The sequence below is a fragment of the Heloderma suspectum genome, chromosome 6, assembly GCF_057233095.1.
Source record: "Heloderma suspectum isolate Gila_16-S chromosome 6, 16-S_ref, whole genome shotgun sequence".
Classification (NCBI taxonomy): Eukaryota; Metazoa; Chordata; class Lepidosauria; order Squamata; family Helodermatidae; genus Heloderma; species Heloderma suspectum.
Window position 1 is genome coordinate 88113652 of NC_139463.1, and position 21195 is coordinate 88134846.

General features: G+C 45.4%; 1 protein-coding gene across 1 annotated transcript in view; it reads right to left on the minus strand.

Annotated features, from left to right (window-relative positions):
• Window positions 1-593: 593 nt before the first annotated feature.
• Window positions 594-21195, minus strand: part of LOC146341744 (vomeronasal type-2 receptor 26-like) — a 34949-nt gene continuing 14347 nt past the window's right edge. The window contains exons 6-7 of the mRNA XM_084807646.1: window positions 18509-19397; window positions 594-723 (exon numbers count right to left, since the gene is read on the minus strand). Coding sequence (XP_084663772.1) covers window positions 594-723; window positions 18509-19397 — 1019 coding nt within the window. The remainder of the gene's footprint in view (window positions 724-18508; window positions 19398-21195) is intronic.

Sequence of the window (21195 nt, forward strand, 5' to 3'; positions counted from 1 at the left end):
TTCCCTATGTCTAGGCAGACTGGCCTCGATGTCTGGCTACAAAATTGCCTCCAGGCTCTCATCTAAATCCTGAGCTGACTATTGGGGGCAGCTCTGTCCTCTCAAGGCATGTGGGCAGTGTGATAGCCAGTCAGGAGCAGCCCAGATCACTGCCACCTGTCCAGCACCTTGGTTCACCTGAAGGAGATCTGAGACTACCTTGCTTGGTCTGTGTCTTATCCTGGTGACATTTTATCCCCCATTTTATTCCTGATTGGCTCTCTTTTCATCACTGGCCAATCTGCAATTGGAAGGCACCAGCTAGCTGAGCTTGGTGGCCTTCTGCCCAACCCCTTAAAATGTGTACCTAATAACAGATATACATGCATATTACATACATGTCAACTGAATACACATATGCAGAATCATATGACACTGAACTCTGGGTGTAGAGAAAATGTGACACCCCCAAAGCTAAGAGACCATAAACAAGGCCCTTGAAACTAATGTTGGTGTATTCAAGAAGAACAGGTAAATTTAAAACATACATCCGGGAAATTAGAATCATCAACCAAAGGGCATTAAAAATGAGTAAGGGTGCAACCCTATGGGCTCTAGGCAGTGTCTAGATGCCCATAAGATTTCTCATTTTCTGGGGGCCAGCGCTCCAAGCTCAGTACCCGGAAACCCAACTCCCCACGCCCTGTCCCACCTCCTTGTAGGCACTGCAGTTTGTCCCCAGCTCTGTGATCATAAGAGCAGTGTAAAGCAGCTGAAAAGGGGGTGTTCCTGGGGGTGAGGAAGGACCACAGAAGGGCCATTATAATGCTTTGTATGAGCTGTCTGCCCCCCCCCCACTCTGAGGTGCCCTGGTAACTGCCAAAATTGGCCATCTAGCTGCAAATGCAGGGCGGCTGGAGGACAAAGGAGAAGTTCTCTTCTGCACTCCACCAAGCCTGCATTGGGTAGTCTGCAGCCAGCCAACTATCGCCATGGGATTGTGCCCTAAGGTACAAGATAACAAGGATTTTTAAAATTCAGCGGAACAGCTAGATACAGTGAAAATAAGTGTGTGTGTGTGTGTGTGTGTGTGTGTGTGTGTTTGGCGAGGCTGGCCCTACCATTAGGCCTTAAGAGGTGGCTGCTTCAGGTAGCAGTCTTGGGGTGTCATGAAAAAGGAGAATATTGTTAATTTTTTAATTTGTTATTATTGTCCATTGACTGTCAAGAATGGGGCAGGGTGCTTGTGGGATTTTCTTCCTCATGTGCCAAAATAACTTGTTTGCCTTGACTGGGGTGGGTGAGGGGTGACATTTACTCTTCCAACTCAGGGAGCAAAATGTCTGGGGCCAGCCCTAGTGTCTGACTTAGAAGAGGGGTGTTGGTGGGAGCAGCACTTTAAAGGGAAATTAATTTTAACACAGGTTTAATTTAAGCACAGAGCAAAAAATAGCATCTAGCATTTACACTTAAATTAATCCTTAAAGAGAGAGACAAATGCCAGCCCATAGCATCATTGAAAAATATAGGCCTGTAAGTTTATGTCTGTTCCTAGCAAAGTGTCTATATGGCTAATTATGGAAAAGAGGAAGGGGAAAGGAAGAAGAAGGGGAAATACAAGTTTTCAGAATGGTCATTTTGGTATTGGGATGACTGGAATGAAGAAGATATTTTTTCGATTTGTCAGGAAGATTTGGAGGTGGAGCAAATTAAGAGGTTTGGGAAGAAAGTGGACAGGAAGGCTTAAAAGAGCAACAGGGAGTTCCAAAGCCAAGGACTGATTTGTCCTTTGGGAGAGGTGATGGGGAGTAGGGATTGCAGAAAGAAGGAAGATAACAGGTCCTGATTTTAAGGAATAACCTGAGAACAAGGAGGAAGTACCCAAACTCTATGAATAAATTGCTAAGGAAGAGAGCAGAGGGAAAATGTTTGGTGGTGGTAGGGGGTGGGAGTGAGCTACAGAGAAGAGTTTCTTTCTTCCTTGAATTGTACAGGTGTGGGCATTGTGGTAGAATATTAGGGAAAACAGAGAGCGAGAGACAAAGGTCTATTTGGCTTCTGGGCAAATTCAAAGGAATAAATAGGAGGTATATTTGTCCTTTTTTGGCTGGCTTGTGAACAATGGAAGCTCTGCTGAGCTCGTTCAGGATCAAGAAGGGAAGACAGAGAAAGAAAAAAGTAGAAATTGTATTAAAGGGATGATACACAAAGACAAAAGCAGGTTTACAATGAATTTTGGGTAACTGGAAAAAAAATAGACAAGATGACCTGGAAGGTGTCCAAAGGGAAAATGCTACCCTGGAACGGGCTGAAGAGTTATTTAAGAAATGAACCAGCATGAAACTGCATTATATTATTCCAGATCAAAAGTGTACTTAAAGGTTTTGCCTACCAGTGAATGAGCGCACATACACACACACACACATAGTGCAAAGTGTACATGTCAAAAAGCTTGACATGCAAATGTCTAGGAAAAAATAGACTTAAGTTTAGTCAGGAAATTTTAAGTAAGGAGTTATTTTCCCAAAGGAATAATTCAAAATGGATTGTATCTAGCCTAAAAAGTGTATGTAGAAGCCTTTTTTGTGTATTCTCATTTTTTTTAAAGAAAAGTCTTTAACATTAAATAATTAAGACTGTGAACCTTAATTTATGGGACAGTAGGGAATATTAGCTATGAGGTAATAGCTAAAAGATACAATATGTGCTGATTTTAGAATGCGGGTGCTTCAGATAAGAAGCTCACCAGGCCTGTGCACTTGTCAGCTGAATATCTTATTTGGAACTGAATGGGACCTTGGTACTTAGAATGAGATCTCTCCTTTTCAAGTTGACTAGAGAAAAAATATTTTGGAAATTCTATTCCTATTTCCTGTTAAGGAATTAAGATCTTTAGCAGTGCTCTGTTTAAAAAGAAATGTTTTTATCTGCACATTCTGTGATGCCACAAGTATATTTCTAAAAAAAGGATCAAAAGACGTTTTCCCTTACTATTTCTTATTAGAACACAACCAAAATTGAATCCAACTAAAACAATATTTAGTGTATGCTTTGTTTGAAGTGTATTGATCGGCTATAGGTAGTTAACTGGCAGGCAAAGGCTTCTGAAACCCTAAAACTAGAAAACACTTACAAAAGGCAAATCTGTAATGGCCTATTAGATTCTAGCACTGAAGGCATGACCTAAGTCTCAGTAATGGCTGAGGTGTCCAGGCATTACCTGAGAGTATATTAACCTGCCCTTCCTGTGTTCCTTAATGCACGGCTGGACAGAAAGTAGCTTGGGGCCTTCTTGTAGAATCCAAGGGGATTTGCAGTAGAGAAACAAGGATTTAATGTTTAAAAAAATTACTCCCAGTGGTTTAAAAATAGGAACAAGAAGAAGACTTTTTCCCACCCTTAATTAGGTAAGAAAACTTAAGGGAAAACAGGAAGAGATTGGTGTGTGAAAGGATTTGTGTGTGAGCTCCAGTTTTGGAACTGGTGAATTATATCTGGATATTTGGTAAGAGCTTCAGCAAAGGAGTTGGTTACCTTGTCGTGGTGCTGGAGCTAGAGCACCTCAATGATGTCATGAGCTAAACCGTGAAGGGACACCCAAGATGGGAAGGTCATGGCAGAGAGGTCAGACTAAATACGATCCCTGGGGAAGGAAACGGCAACCCACCCCAGTATACTTGCCATGAAAACTAAATGGATCAGTACAACCAGAGATATGTCGGTATACCATCGGAAGATGGGACTCCCAGGTCAGAAGATGGTCAAAATGCTACTGGGGAGGAACAGAGGATACGTTCAACTAGCCCCAGATGTGATGATGCAGCTAGCTCAAAGCCGAAAGGACGGCTAGCAGCCGATGGTGCTGGTGGTGAACGACAAATCCGGTGTTCTAAAGATCAACACACCATAGGAACCTGGAATGTAAGATCTATGGGCCAGGGCAAATTGGATGTGGTTATTGGGGAAATGTCAAGATTAAATATAGACATTTTTGGTGTCAGTGAACTGAAATGGACTGGAATGGGCCACTTCACATCAAATGACCACCAGATCTACTACTGTGGACAAGAGGACCACAGAAGAAATGGAGTAGCCTTCATAATTAATAATAAAGTGGCTAAAGCAGTGCTTGGATACAATCCAAAAAAATGACAGAATGATCTCAATTTGTATTCGGGGTAAGCCATTTAACATCACAGTGATCCAAATATACGCCCCAACCACAGATTCTGAAGAAGCAGAAGATAAGTTCTATGAGGATCTGCAGCACCTACTGGATAGTATGCCAAACAAAGATGTTATTTTCATTACAGGAGACTGGAATGCTAAGGTGGGTAGTCAAACAACACCTGGAATTACAGGCAAGCATGGTCTGGGAGAACAAAATGAAGCAGGACATAGGCTGATAGAATTTTGCCAAGACAACTCCCTGTGCATAACAAACACTCTCTTCCAATAACCTAAGAGACGACTTTATACATGGACTTCACCAGATGGTCGACACCAAAATCAGATTGACTACATCCTTTGCAGTTGGTAAAAACAAGACGTGGAGCTGATTTTATTTCAGATCACGAACTTCTTATTGCACAATTTAGAATCAGACTAAAGAGAATAGGGAAGACCCACAGACAGTTAGATATGAGCTCAGTAATATTCCTCATGAATATGCAGTGGAGGTGAAGAATAGATTTAAGGGACTAGATTTAGTAGATAGGGTCCTGGAAGAACTATGGACAGAAGTTCGCAACATGGTTCAGGAGGTGGTAACAAAAAACGTCCCATAGAAAAAGAAAACCAAGAAGGCAAGATGGCTGTCTGCTGAGACACTGGAAGCAGCCCAAGAAAGCAGCCCAATTATTTTTCAACAAGCAATGCACAGAAGCGGAAGAAGATAATAAAATAGGAAGGACAAGAGACCTCTTCCAGAAAATTAGAAACATCGGAGGTAAATTCCAGGCAAAAATGGGTATGATCAAAAACCAAGATGGCAAGGACCTAACAGAGGCAGAAGAGATCAACAAAAGGTGGCAAGAAAATATGGAAGATCTGTATAGGAAGGATAATAATATCGGGGATAGATTTGACGGTGTGGTCAGTGAGCTAGAGCAAGACATCCTGAAGAGTGAGGTTGATGGGCCTTTAGGGATGTACAAAAGTCACTTACCTTATGACGAAATTGGTTTGCGGTGGGGGGGAAGGCCTCCCCCATGAAATTCTGGCTGGGGGGTAGGTGCCCCGTCCCTCCCACCGTGAATCCTGGCCGGCCGGGAACACAAATGGCGGCGGCCGTAGCCGCCGCCGTTTGCGTCCCTGCAATCAGCCGTGAAAGGCTCTGTAAATGTTTACGTAGCCTATCACGACTGAGTAAAAAAACCCAAACAAACCACGCGTATGCAAATGGCGGCACCCATGGGTGCCGCCATTTGCGTTCCTTATTTTGGCACGTCTAGTCTACGTAAACATTTACGTAGACTATGGTGAATATAAGGGGAACGCAAATAGCGTAGCGTCTAAAAAAACCCCTGAAACACTAGTGTTTTAGTGTGTTTTTTTTTACTCAGCCGTGATAGGCTACGTAAACATTTACGTAGCCTATCACGATATTTTTAAAAAATCTAGCCGTGATAGGCTACGTAAATCTTTACGTAGCCTATCACTTTTTTTTTTTTGTAATTGGAAATGGCGGCGGCGGCAGCTGGTCGGAAGACTGGCCGCCGCCGCCGCGCCACCGCCGAACCGCCGCCGGAGACGCCGCCGCCAGGGAGATTCGCCCAAGGTAAGTCCTGTCCCGGGGGTGGGGTGGGGGTGGCAGACCGTTTCCCCACCGATTTCGGGGGGCCGAAGGCGCTGGCATTCGGCCTCCCAGAGATTCGTGCCGAAATTCTCTGACATCCCTATGGGCCTTAAGAAGCACTGCTAATAACAAGGCAGCAGGAGATGACGGTATCCCAGCTGAACTGTTTAAAATTGTGCAAGATGATGCTGTCAAGGTGATGCATGCCATATGCCAACAAATTTGGAAAACACAAGAATGGCCAACAGATTGGAACAAATCAACTTAAATCCTCATACCAAAAAAGGGAAGCACCAAAGAATGTTCAAACTATCGAACAGTGGCACTTATTTCACATGCCAGTAAGGTAACGCTCAAGATCTTGCAAGGTAGACTCCAGCAATTCATGGAATGAGAATTGCCAGATGTACAAGCTGCGTGTAGAAAAGGCAGAGGAACTTGAGACCAAATTGCCAATATCCGCTGGATAATGGAGAAAGCCAGGGAGTTTCAGAAAAACATCTATTTCTGTTTTATTGCCTATTCTAAAGCCTTTGACTGTGTGGATAATCACAAATAGTGGCAAGTTCTTGGTGGTATGGGGATACCAATAATCTTGTCTGCCTCCTGAGGAATCAGTATATCAACCAAGTAGCAATGGGAAGAACAGACCATGGAACAACGGACTGGTTTAAGATTGGGAAAGGAGTACGGCAGGGTTGTATACTCTCACCCTACCAATTCAACCTGTATGCAGAACACATCATGCGATGTGCTGGGCTTGAAGAAGCCAAGGCTGGAGTTAAAATCACTGGAAGAAACATTAACAATCTCCGATATGCAGATGATATCACTTTGATGGCTGAAAGTGAGGAGGAGCTGAGGAACCTTATGACGAAGGTGAAAGAAGAACCTGCAAAAGCTTGGTTGCAGTTAAACCTAAAAAAAACACAAGATTATTGCAACCAGCAAGGGATGGCGGAGAATTTCTCCACGAATCTCCGGGAGGCCGAATGCATTCGGCCCCCCGAAATTGGCAGTGAAATTCTCTGCCACCGCCCCACCATCCCCCGGGATGGGACTTACCTCCTTCGAATGTCCCTCTCAGCAGCGGTCCCGGTGGCGTTTCGGCGGCGTTTCGGCGGGGACGGGGGCAGCAGCCGGTCTTCCGACCGGCTGCCGCCACTGCCATTACAAAGTAAATTTTTTTAAAAAAAGTGATAGGCTACGTAACGATTTACGTAGCCTATCACGGCTAGATTTCCAAAGTCAGCCATGATAGGCTACGTAAATTCTTACGTGGCCTATCACGGGTGACTTTTTTTTTTAAAAAAAAAAGCACGTACGCAAAGGGAGGCGCCCATGGGCACCGCCATTTGCGTACGCACTTTTTTTCCCCCAAGAGATACCCGTGATAGGCTACGTAACGATTTACGTAGCCTATCACGGCTGACTTTGGAAATCTAGCCGTGATAGGCTACGTAAATCGTTATGTAGCCTATCATGTGTGTGTGGGGTTTTTTTTTTACATTCACTTTTTTATTTCGCGGCCAGGGAGACGGGGCGCTTCTCCCCGGCCTGAATTTCGGCCGGGCGAGGCGGGGCGCCTCCCCCCCCGTCCTGAATTTTGGCCGGGCGAGGCGGGGTGCCTCCCCCCCGGCCTGTACTTCGGGGGGAGAACCGAAGCGCCTCCCCCACCGCGAAGCAAGCTGCGGGACCAGGTAAGTGACTTTCATACTTCCCTAATGCTACTCCATTTAATACACACATTTTGAGGGGAAACTACTGATTTTGTCAGTCTTTCACTGTCTTTCACATTCATTTTGCCCTTGTTATTTGCCCTCTGATGTTCAGGTCAGGCCTGAACAAAAGGATGTTGCATTTGGGAAAAAAGATGCAAGAAAGTAAGCTGGCACTGGAAGTTAGGATAGAGAAGATCTCCACAGCCACTAAATATTTTCCATTGGTATCATTGATGTGAGGTATAGTGTGAGAGGACGTATGGCACATGGCACAACTATGTAGTCTTCTTTGCATTTGTACTGCTATGTGCCACTGTTATATATCTACATATACTGTTGATATGTACATAGCCAATAAATGCTTTTGATTAGTCAATCAGTTGGTCCCAATAATATTTCATTAGTATAAGGTTATGAAGATTGAGAGGAAACAGTAATCGTCTTAATGTTCTGTTTCTTTTTCGTCTTTTTTCTCTATTTCTTTTAAGAAACAACTGTGTTCCTTATTAAAGTCCATATTCCCAACTGCACAAAAACATATTTCCAACTGCACATTTTTTTCCAAGTGCACATTAGATTAAACCCTAGTCTTCTCCAACCTGGTGCCCTTCAGATATTTTGGACTGCAACCCCAGCATTTGTGACCATTGGCCATGCTGTCTGGGGCTGATTGGAGTTGAAGTCGAACATAACTGAAGGGCACCAGGTTGGGAAAGGCAGCTCTAGAGAGTAGCAGTGGGGTCCGTGGGGAGTGTCTTTAGCAGCAGAAGGAAAAATGAGTATGCTTGATCAGGGTTCGGGGTTGTAGAGGAGCCTGGACTACTCACTTTACTTTTCACATTGTTATCAGCCACTTTTTGTGTCAGAAAACAGTAATTGGATTTTGAACAACAACCATGTACTTTTGGAATTGCGTGACCTGTGCATTTTGTTTATGGATGCACATTTTTAAAAGCCCTAATGGTATCATAGAACAGGTCTAGCATTTCCTGTGGATGTGATGACAGAGCATCGATAAGGCCTGGGCACCAGGTCTACAAAGATAGGTAGATCTACCCTCTGAAAAAATTGTATACCAGGTCTGCCCCTGTCTTTTTCTCAGTGTGTAGACCTGATGTCCAGACAATGTCTTTCCACCCATAGCTGAAACCCTCAGTTCTTGCCATACCTCCCTTCACCCCTGTAATGGCCCTTTGGACCAAAGGCCATTACAGGGTTGAAAGGCATGGTTAATATTGGAGGGGTGCATGGGTGACCTGTTCAGCTTGCAGCCACTGCTAGGCTCTGCTCTACATATGAAGCACAATAGATTCAGGTACCTTCAGAAGAGGTTTCTTCATTCTTACAATATAGGAGAAAACAATGTGGAGCTGCATGGCACACTGGCCCCCCTCCAAGGTCAACACTAAGACAGAGATGGGGAGAGGTTCCGCTTGGGCCTCCTGCAAGAGCTAAAAATGGCAGGTCCTCTATCTATCTATCTATCTATCTATCTATCATCATCATCATCATCATCATCATCATCTTTATATATCTATATGTATTTCTATAACACAGCAACCTGTTCTAACCCTTAATACATTGAACTGCTGCTACAATGAATTTCACAGCCCAATCTGCATTTCCCTAAAATACCAAAAACACTGGAATATACTGCGGAGTTGTCATACACTACTCTACCCCTCCCCCCACGAAATGGGAATAACTATACAGGCTACTTGGCAGCTGAGGGGTTTAACTGTGAGTGGAAAGTGCTCAACCCCCACTTTCTCAGCTACCGCTCTACCTCCTACAATATGAGTATAATAACGATGAACTTTATCTGCAGGTGTTGTCAGGGTAATTTTTTTAAAAAAATGTTTATAAACTCAGAAAAAATATTAACATGGCCTGAGTTAGAAAGATCATGAACTCCTGTCTTTGCTGCTACCTTTTGTTTTTTGGTAGACACCCTTCTGCCCAGCTGTAGGAAACTCCTGGATTTCTACATGGAGGTGTTTTGTTTTGTTTTGTTTTTTAATGAGGCTGGAGTTACTTCCAAACAGGCAAGACCCCGAAAAGTCTTAACACACCCAGAAGGGTATTAACCATTGCTGTAACTTCATTTGTTTGTTAAAAAGACTGAAAGGAGGGAGCAGGCTATTTTTCTCACAAAATGAATAGGCAGAATAGTGGCTGCACATTTTGCTTCTTGTTGTTGTTGTTGTTCAGTCATTCAGTCATGTCCGACTCTTCGTGACCCCATGGACCATAGCACGCCAGGCCTTCCTGTCCTGTGCTCTCTCCCGGAGCGTGCTCAAGTTCATATTCATTGCATCCGTGATGCTATCTAGCCATCTCATCCTCTGCTGTCCCCTTCTCCTTTTGCCTTCAGTCTTTCCCAGCATCAGGGTCTTTTCCAGAGAGTTTTCTCTTTGCATTAGGTGGCCAAAATATTTCAGCTTCAGCTTCAGTATCTGTCCTTCCAATGAGCACTCAGGGTTGATTTCCTGTAGGATGGACTGATTTGACCTCCTTGCAGTCCAGGGCACTCGTAAGAGTCTTCTCCAGCACCACAGTTCGAAAGCATCAATTCTTCAGCGCTCAGCCTTCCTTATAGTCCAGCTCTCACAGCCATACATTACTACTGGGAAAACCATAGCTTTGATTAGATGGACCTTTGTCGGCAAGGTGATGTCTCTGCTTCTTACTATGCTGTCTAGGTTGGCCATAGCTTTCCTCCCAAGGAGCAAGCGTCTTTTAATTTGATGGCTACAGTCACCGTCTGCGGTGATCTTGGAGCCCAAGAAAGTAAAATCTGTCACTGCTTCCATTTCTTCTTCTTCTATGTGCCAGGAAGTGATGGGGCCAGATGCCATGATCTTCGTTTTTTTAATGTTGAGTTTCAAACCAGCTTTTGCACAAGAGGCTCTTTAGATCCTCTTTGCTTTCTGCCATTAGGGGGGTATCGTCTGCATATCGGAGGTTGTTGATAATTCTCCCAGCAATCTTAATTCCGACCTCTGATTCATCCAACCCGGCATTTCTCATGATGTACTCTGCATATAAGTTAAATAAGCAGGGTGACAATATGCAGCCTTGTCGTACTGCTTTCCCAATTTTGAACCAATCGGTTGTTCCATGTCTGGTTCTTACTGTTGCTTCTTGACCCTCGTACAGGTTTCTCAGGAGACAGGTAAGGTGGTCTGGTACTCCCATCACTTTAAGAATTTGCCACAGTTTGTTGTGATCCACACAATCAAAGGCTTTAGCGTAGTCAATGAAGCAGAAATAGACATTTTTCTGGAATTCTCTTGCTTTCTCCATGATGCAGCGAATGTTGGCGATTTGATCTCTAGTTCCTCTGCCTCTTCTAAACCCAGCTTGTACTTCCGGTAGTTCTCGGTTCGCATACTGCTGAAGCCTAGCTTGTAGGATTTTGAGCATCACCTTGCTGGCATGTGAAATGAGCGCAATTGTGCGGTAGTTTGAACACTCTTTGGCGTTGCCCTTCTTTGGAATTGGAATGTAAACTGACCTTTTCCAGTCTTGCGGCCACTGTTGAGTGTTCCAGATTTGTTGGCATATTGAATGCAGCACTTTAACAGCATCATCTTTTAGGATTTTAAATAGCTCAGCTGGAATACTGTCATCTCCCCTAGCTTTGTTGTTACTAATGCTTCCTAAGGCCCACTTGACTTCACTCTCGAGGATGTTCGGCTCAAGTTCAGTGACCGCACTATCATGGCTATCAGGGACATTCAGATCTTTCCTGTATAGTTCTTCTGTGTATTCTTGCCACCTCTTCTTAATCTCATCTGCTTCTGTTAGGTCCCTGCCTTCTTTGTCCTTTATCATGCCTGTCTTTGCACAAAACGTTCCCTTGATCTCTCCAATTTTCTTGAAGAGATCTCTAGTCTTTCCCATTCTGTTGTTTTCCTCGATTTCTTTGCATTGTTCATTTAAGAAGGCCTTCTTGTCTCTCCTTGCTATTCTCTGGAACTCTGCATTCAGTTGGGTATATCTTCCCCTTTCTCCCTTGCTTTTCACTTCCCTTCTTTCGTGAGCTACTTGTAAAGCCTCATCAGACAGCCACTTTCCTTTCTTGCATTTCTTTTTCTTTGGGATGGATTTCGTTGCTGCCTCCTGAACAATGTGACGGACCTCCGTCCATAGTTCCTCAGGCACTCTGTCTATCAGGTCTAATCCCTGAAATCTATTCCTCACCTCCACTGTATATTCATCAGGGATATGATTTAGGTCATACCTGAACAGTTTAGTGGTTTTCCCGACGTTATTCAATTTAAGCCGAAATTTTGCAAGAAGCAGCTGATGATCTGAGCCACAGTCAGCTCCAGGTCTTGTTTTTACTGACTGTATGGAGCTTCTCCATCTTTGGCTGCAAAGGACATAATCAATCTGATTTCGATATTGACCATCTGGTGACGTCCATGTGTAGAGTCGCCTCTTGTGCTGTTGGAAAAGAGTGTTTGCTATGATCAGCATGTTCTCTTGGCAAAACTCTATTAGCTTTTGTCCTGCTTCATTTTGTACACCAAGGCCATGCCTGCCTGTTATCTCGGTGATTTCTTGACTTCCTACTTTAGCATTCCAATCCCCTATGATGAAGAGGACATCTTTTTTTGGTGTTAGTTCTAGAAGGTGTTGTAGGTCTTCATAGAACCGATCAACCTCAGCTTCTTCGGCCTCAGTGGTTGGGGCATAGACTTGAATTACTGTGATGTTGAATGGTTTGCCTTGGATTCGTACTGAGATCATTCTATCATTTTTAAGATTGTACCCCAGTACTTTTTTTCCCACCCTTTTGTTGACTATGAGTGCTACTCCATTTCTTCTAAGGGATTCTTGCCCACAATAGTAGATACGATGGTCACCTGAATTAAATTCGCCCATGCCTGTCCATTTTAGTTCGCTGATTCCCAAGATGTCGATGTTCAATCTTGCCATCTCATGTTTGACCACCTCCAGCTTACCTTGATTCATTGATCTGACATTCCAGGTTCCTAAACAATATTGTTCTTTACAGCATCGGATTTTCGTTTCACCACCAGACACATCCACAGCTGAGTGTCCTTTCGGCTTTGGCCCAGCCGCTTCACTCTTTCTGGCGCTACTTGGAAATACCCTCTGCTCTTCCCCAGTAGCATATTGGACACCTTCCGACCTGAGGGGCTCATCTTCCGGCGTCATATCTTTTAGCCTTGTGATACGTTCCATGGGGTTTTCTTGGCAAGAATACTGGAGTGGGTTGCCATTTCCTTCTCCAGTGGACCACATTTTGTCAGAACTCTCTGCCATGACCTGTCCGTCTTGGGTGGCCCTGCACGGCATCGCTTATGGCTTCACTGAGTTATGCAAGTCCCTTCGCCACAACAAGGCAGTGATCCATGAAGGGGTTTTGCTTCTTATCATATCTCAAGTTCTACAAGGGCTAGAGACTTGCTTAAAAAAAAGAAAACTGGGAATCTGGAGACTAGGTGACTAGGAACTGGAGACTAGGTGCTGGAGACTAGGAAGACTAGGAACTGGAGACTAGGAACTGGAGACTAGGTGCTGTTGCCGCTCTCAGAATGGAGCTACTTTGATGTGGAGGAAGCTGGCCATGCTCCTATTACCTCTGTGTCTTAGGAGGTGGCACTCCTGTACTGGTTAAACTTGAGGGCATCCCCCCATCCTGTTTTTAATGCACTGCCTTCTGTCCTGTCCTGAGCCTTGTCCATATGGGTGGAAACTGAAAGTAGAGACAGATGGGCAAGTGCAGCACAGCAGCTGGTGTTGCCATTCTCAGAATGACACCATGACTAGAATGGGGGGGGGAGTTGCATCCCTCACCCCTGTGAGTGGATGCTCATGGTTGCAGATCACTAGAAGGAAATTCTACAACTCTTTGAACAACTATCAGCCAGTGAGGAGGAGGAGAATCTGACACAGGATTCCCTACATCTAGGCAGACTGGCCTGGATGTCCAGCTACAAAATTGCCACCAGGATCTCCTCTAAGTCCTGAGCTGACTATTGGGGGCAGCTCTGTCCTCTCAAGGCATGTGGGCAGTGTGATACGCAGTCAGGAGCAGCCCAGATCACTGCCACCTGTCCAGCACCTTGGTTCACCTGAAGGAGATCTGAGACTACCTTGCTTGGTCTGTTTCTTATCCTGGTGACATTTTATTCCCCGTTTTATTCCTGATTGGCTCCCTTTCCATCACTGGCCAATCTGCAATTGGAAGGCACTAACTGAGCTTGGTAGCCTTCTGCCCAACCCCTTACAATGTGTACCTAATAACAGATATACTTGCATATTACATATATGTCACCTGAATACACATATGCAGAATCATATGACATTGAACTCTGGTGGAGAAAATACATGACACCCCAAAAGCTAAGGAAGTCAGAGACCATAGACAAGGCCCTTGAAACCAATGTTGGTGTATTCAAGAAGAACAGGTACATTTAAAACATACGTCAGGGAAATTAGAATCATCCACTCAAAGGACATTAAAATTGTGTAAGGGTGCAACCCGACGGGCTCTAGGCAGTGTCTAGATGGCCATAAGATTTCTAGGTTTCTGGGAGCCTGTATGCCCCGGCCGTGGGCTGCTAAGGTTGGGAGGTGCCAAGAGAATGATAAGCCAGACCCCGATGTGCTTATAAGGAGAATATATATATATATATATATATATTCTTATTTTTATAAATGAAATAAACAATACCAACAACATAATCAAAATCTTCAGTTTCCAACATTACAAAATTCTGACGAAGAAAAACGGCGGAAAGCAAAAGCAGAAGAAAAAAGGATTATATCTAAACATCTTATCAGCTGTAACCCAAACAGCACTTCAGAAAAACAGTAAAGATGGCTAAATTGAATTCCAACTCAGGAGGCTGAGAGAGTTGGTTCCCTTGTTTTAATTTTAATACCAGTGAGGGATGACTCTGCAGCATCAGGGTTTAAAAACCTTTTCATCTGGCCTTCAAAAAGAATGCAAAATGTAGCTGGATATTTAATATAATACTGCAAGTTAATTTGCTTTGCCAAACTTCTCGCCTTGGTAAATTGCCTTCTTCTCTCAATGATTTCTTTAGTATAATCTAGGGATGTACAAAAGTCACTTAGCTTTTCGATGGGGTGATTCGCAGTGGGGGGGAGGCGCTCCGCACCTCCCCCCAAAATTCTAATCCAGCCGGCTCCACTCCGCAGAGATTCCACGGAGCCGCCAGCTGGGGCCACCCACAGCCGGACATCCGGCCGCTGGGAAGCCTGCACGTAAAAACAAACAAACAAAAAACAGTGTCCGCAAATGGCGGCGGCTACGGTGGCTGCCATTTGCATTCCCTTTTTTTCGCTGTTTTAGCATACGTAAATATTTACGTAAACTATTATGGCAAAAAAAGGGGGAACGCAAATAGCGCCCACTACGCGATTTGCGTTCCCCCTTTTTTTCACCGTAATACCTTACATAAATATTTATGTAGGCTAAAACCACGAAAAAAAGGGAATGCAAATGGCGGCCACCATAGCTGACGCCATTTGCGTATGCTGGTTTTTTTTTTAGCTTGCCGTGATAGGTTACATAAATACTTACATAGCCTATCACGGCAAAGAGCAGGACGCAAACGGAGGCCATGGCAGCCGGTCGAAAGACTAGCTGCCGCCACCAGAGCCCCAGGTAAATTTTGTTCCGGGGCTATTCCACAAGGTGGGGGGTGGGAGGCCATTCTGCCACAGGTTTCGGGGGGCCAAGTGCCAGTGCATTCGGCCTTACTGAAATCCGTGGCGGAATTCTCCGCCATCCCTAGTATAATCAGAAAAGAGCATAATCTTTTCATTTGCTGGCCCTCACCAAAGCTCACCTCATTCTCTTGCCAGGTGCATAAGATAATTTTTTGCAGAGACTCATGAAAATTGAACAATAACAGTCCCCAAAGTCCCTTTTGGGCCATGTATTAAACCTAGGGAGGTCAGAGAATTCCGCCACGGATCTCGGTGAGGCTGAATGCCAGTGAATTCTGCCCCCTGAAATCTGTGGTGGAAAGAAGCCCCCTGCCCCCCCACCCCACGAAAGGTGAGCGAAATGGAACACTTACCTGCTGCCGTCCACGCTGACTTGCGAATGGCGGCCACATCTGCAGCCGCCATTCACTTCCTAATTTTAGAGATGATAGGCTACGTAAATAATTACGTAGCCTATCACGGCTAATGCAGGGATGCCATTTGCATCCCTGGAGAGGCCGTGATAGTCTACGTAAGTATTTACATAGCCTATCATGGCCAAAAAAAAAAGCGAACGGAAATGGCGGTGGCTATGGCGGCCGCCATTTGCGCTCCCTTTTTTTTGCCGTGATAGGCTACATAAATACTTACGAGAAAGTATAAAGGAAAGTAGGCTACGTAAATACTTAATACGTAAATACTACAAGAAAGACAGGGGTGCAAATGGCAGCTGCTACACCATTTGCGCCCCTCATTTTTTGTTTTTGTTTTTGCCGTGATACACTATGTAAATATTTACATGGCCTATTGCGGCCAAAAAACAGGAATGCAAATGGAGGCCACCGTAGCCACGGAGTGGAGCCGGCCGGGTTAGGATTTCAGGAAGTGGGGTGGAGCGCCTCCCCCCCACCGCAAATCACCCAGTCGAAAATGTAAGTGACTTTCGTACATCCCTATACAAGTAGCCATGTGATAAAGAATTATGACTAATGGGTCTTATTGTCCAACCTAACTTTTGTGTTCTCACTGACTCCTATCCCTGGGAGCTCCCACTGCTAACTCAACTAATTCTCTCTCTGAGATACACTAGATTAACAGCCAACTAACAGCCAATTAACAACCTCAAGTAGAAAAGCTCAAAGTTTCTACTCAAAATTATTTACTCTATTTTATTCTAATTGTGTTTTCCTTTTCCTCCAAGAACCACAGTTTTCCCCATGTTTCTCCTCAAAGTAATCCTCACAGTAATCCACAGTAATCACAGTAATCCTGTGAGGCAGGATAGGCTGAGAGGAAGTGACTGGGCCAGATCATCTGGTGAGAAGTGTAGGGATGTACGAACCCCTTACCTGGTTCCGGTTGGGGCATCTGCTGGGGGGGGGAGGCGCGCCGTCCCTCCCCCCAGAATCCTTGACGGGGGGAGGTGATCCAATACTTCCCCCCTGGAATCCTGTCCGGCCAGCTCTGCTCTGCAGTGACTCCGCGGAGCAGCCAGCCAGGGCCGTCCGCAGCCAGTCTTCCAGCCACGGATGGGCATCGGCCAATGCAAATGGCGGCCACCGTAGCGGCCACCATTTGCATCCTTCCATGCTGCTATTAAAGTCTACGTAAGTATTTATGTAACCTATCCCAAAAATGGCGGCGACTACAGCGGCCACCATTTGCGTTCCCTATTTTTCGCCGTTCTAGCCTATGTAAATATTTACGTAGGCAATTACGGCGGAAAGAAAAGGGAACCACAAATAGCGTAGTGGGCGCTATTTGTGTTTCTTTTCTTTTTTGCCATAAAAGCCTAGGTAAATATTTACGTAGGATAAAATGGCGGGAAAAAAAAGAACACAAATAGCGCCCACTACACTATTTGCTGTTCCCTTTTTAATCGCCGTAATTGCCTACATAAATATTTACGTAGGCTAGAACGGCGAAAAATAGGGAATGCAAATGGCGGCCATGTTTTTTGGGGGGGCGGTAGCCATGATAGGCTACGTAAATTCTTACATAGCCTATCACAGCTGCAAGGACGGCAATGGTGACTGCAGCAGCCCGGCTGCAGCCGGCCAGGAGACCAGCCGCCCTTGCTGCCACCGGAGCCGCTGCCGCTGCTGGAACCGCCACCACTGCCACCGAATCTGCCGCATCCACCCCAGGTAAGTTCCATCCCGGAGGATTCCATGGGGGGGGAGGGGGCCGGAGGCTGTTCTGCCACGGATTCTGGGGGTTCGGATTCTAAAGAATTCTAAAGAATCCAGCCTCACTGGAATCCGTGGTGGAATTCCCTGCCATCCCTAGAGAAGTGGGAGGCATTTGCTTGTCCTCCTCAGGCAGCAAAATATCCTGGACCAGGACTGGCTGTGTATGTGACTGTTAATAAGTTAGTAAGTCTGTGTCTCAAAGCTTCACAACTTCAAAGATCATGCCTCAATTAGAAAAAAAAAATCATGGAGAAGCCCCGATTCTGCGGGGATAACGCCTCAATTAAAACAAAAAACAAAAAAAACATCAGGAGCAGGGGATTGGAGGAGCAGGTCAAACTTAGTCTGATTTGAAGGGATAGAACAACCCCCTCCTAAATGCAAGAAGCCTGATACCCAGGCAGTCTCCCATCCAAGCCCTGACCAGGAATGACCCTGCTTAGCTTCCGAGATCAGACGCACGCACATCCAGCCCTTTGCTTGCTGTTGAGGAAACGGGGGATGCTGAGGAAGCTATGCGATGAGTAGCCGGAAGGAGACATGGGGCTGTCGAGAGCTGTGATTGGACAGGGGGGAAATACAAACACCGCCGTATATGGACAGGCGGGGGAGGGGACTATGTTCGGTTACGGTAGCGAAGGCGGACAGTCAGAGCACATTAAGGGGAAATACCGGGATATTAGGGTATTGAAAGCGGGAGCATGGAAGTGGGAAATTCCGGTTCCAATTCAAGGCAGGTACTGCGTAGCGTGAAAGGCAGGCGGTGAAACCTCATTGGAAGCGAAAAAAGGTGGTAAATGTAAATCCAGCCTTAGTCAGAGTATGTATACCTGACTCCTTGTGTAGTATAAAGGCCAAAGGTACAATAGGTCTGTAGTCACCAGAAATGTGATTGATCATTGCTAGGTTGGAATTCTGATATACTCAGAAGGAAAAACATGCAACTAATTTGCATAGATCAGATCCCACACTTTTCATTATAATATGCCCTGTTCAGGGGTGATGTAGGACCACAACTTGTTATTCCTAAGCAATTCAGACCAATTATTCACACATTTCGGAAAAAGGAAACCGTTTCTGGCATTCATTGCTAGTTTTTTGACCTTGTTATTTGCTCTCTGATGTTCTGGTGGGGCCTGAACACTATGATGTAGCATTTAGGGAAAAAGATGCAAGCCAGTAAGCCAGCACTGGAAGTTAGGATAGAGAAGATCTCAACGGCCACCAGATATTTTCCTTTGGTACTCAGATAGGCGGGAACAAAGGAGAGCCAAACGCTGCAAAAGACCAACATGCTGAATGTGATGAATTTGGCCTCATTGAAACTGTCTGGCAACTTTCTGGCTGGAAAAGCTACTGTGAAGCTGACAATGGCCAGAACACCCATGTAGCCCAGAACAGAGTAGAACATGGTGACTGAGCCTTCATTGCATTCTGCTACAATTTCCCCAGTCAGTGAATGCATGTCCATATCTGGGAATGGAGGAAATGTACTTAGCCAAATCAAGCAAATTCCTGTTTGAATAGAGGAGCAGGAAATGACTATCAAATTGGCCACCCTTTTCCCTACCCATTTCCTCATCTTGGATCCTGGTTTGGTAGCCATTAATGCCAGAACCACAGTGATGGTTTTTGCCAAAAGAGCAGAAAGAGCAACTGAGAAGATGATGCCAAAAGCTGTTTGGCGGAGAAGGCAAGTCATCCTCTTTGGCTGTCCGATGAACAGCAAGGAGCAGAGGAAGCAGCAAAGGAGGGAGATGAGCAGGATGTAGGTGAGGCTCCGGTTGTTGGCTCTGACTATGGGAGTGTCCTGGTGCTTCACAAAGTTTGCAAGTACCAAAGCTGTGATCACAGCAAGAGCAACAGCAGACAAAGACAATGAAATCCCCAAAGGTTCCTCATAGGAGAGATAGCTTATAACCTTGGGAATGCATTGATCCTGTTCTAAGTTTGAATAGTGATCTTCTGAACATTCAATACAGGAATCCATATCTGGAAAGAAAAAGTAGTGCTTTTTAATAAGAGATAGAGAGCAGATGGAATCTGAGAAGATGGTAGAGGCCTTGAAAGTAACTTGTCTTGAATTATTCATATATCCTATCACTATCAGAGAGCTTTGCCCAAATACATCTGCCTTAATCCACGTCTGGAAAACAAAATAGATAGATAGATAGATAGATAGATAGATAGATAGATAGATAGATAGATAAAATATGCCTCTGACATGAGAGAGAGCGTGGGGCTTCATGATGTATTATGGTGATGCATGAACTTTGAGCTAAGACATCTGGGTTTAAATCTCACCTGTGAACCACAAGCTCACCCAGAAGCTGCTCTCTCTCTCTCTCTCTCTCTCTCACACACACACACACACACACACACACACACACTTAAGAAAATAAGAGCCAGGCTACATCAGGCCAAGGGTCCATCTATTGGAGCATTCTGTTCCCACAATGGCCAACCAGATGCCGGAATGAGAAGTCCACAAGCAGGACATGAGTGCAACAGCACCCTCTCACCTATGTTCCCCAGCACCTCGTGTTGCTCTCTCTCTTTCTCTGGCATCTCTACACCAGCCTAAAATCCTGCATTTAAAATGGGGCTTTCTGCTTCCATTTAAATTCAGGATCACTTCGACTCCCTTTTACATGTGCTTCCCTTTCCCCCACCCCTTTCCTCTACTTCTCCCCATATCTGAGTCTTCCATTATCTTTCATTGATCTTGCTCCTTTTGTTGCCATGTTTACTCTTTTCGTAGTGGAAACTCGAGCAGAACACAACAGGGTAATTTGATAGCTCATGATCTGTGATCTCTTTAAAAACAAAACAAAGGGCATTTAGTGCAGGAAACACCTTGGATAATCACGGTGTCATGTAAAGAGCCTGCAAACGTCTGTGAAGGAGCAATCTCAATCAAAGGATAAAAGCCCGGTGTGAAGGAACCCTCTCTCTCTCTCTCCAACTGCAGTGCCACTGCCTGATGTAGGCAAGCAAAGACTGTCCCCCTAGGGGTGGACGAAAGTCACTTACCTGTCCTCGAAGCTTTTCGCGGTGCGGGGAGGCGCTTCGCTGCTCCCCCCGTGAAGTTCAGGCCAGGGGGGGAGGCTTCCCACCTCACCCAGCTGAAATTCAGGCCGGGGGGGGAGGCTTCCTGCCTCGCCCGGCCGAAATTCAGGACGGGGAGGAGGCGCCTCGCCTCGCCCGGCCGCGAACTAAAAAGTTAAAAACAAAAACAAAAAACGCCCCCGTGATAGGCTATGTGACGATTAACGTAGCCTATCACGGCTAGATCTGCAAAGTCAGCCGTGATAGGCTACATTAATCGTCACGTAGCCTATCACGGGTGACTTTAAAAAAAAAAGCGCGTACGCAAATGGCGGCCCCCATAGGGAGCCGCCATTCGCGTTCCTTATTTGGTCGCTGTAGTGTACGTAAATCTTTACGTAGACTACAGCGACCAAATAAGGAACGGGAATGGCGGCTCCCTATGGGGGCCGCCATTATCCGTACGCGCTTTTTTTTTTTTTAAGTCACCCGTGATAGGCTACGTGACGATTTACGTAGCCTATCACGGCTGACTTTGCAAATCTAGCCGTGATAGCCTACGTTAATCGTGACGTAGCCTATCACGGGGGCGTTTTTGTTTTTTTTTCTTTTATTGCAATGGCGGCGGCGGCGGCAGCCGGACAAAAGACCGGCTGCCGCTCCCGCCCTGGACGAACACCCACCGAACCGCCGGCCGGACCTGCACCGGGAGGGACATTCGCCAAAGGTAAGTCCCATCCTG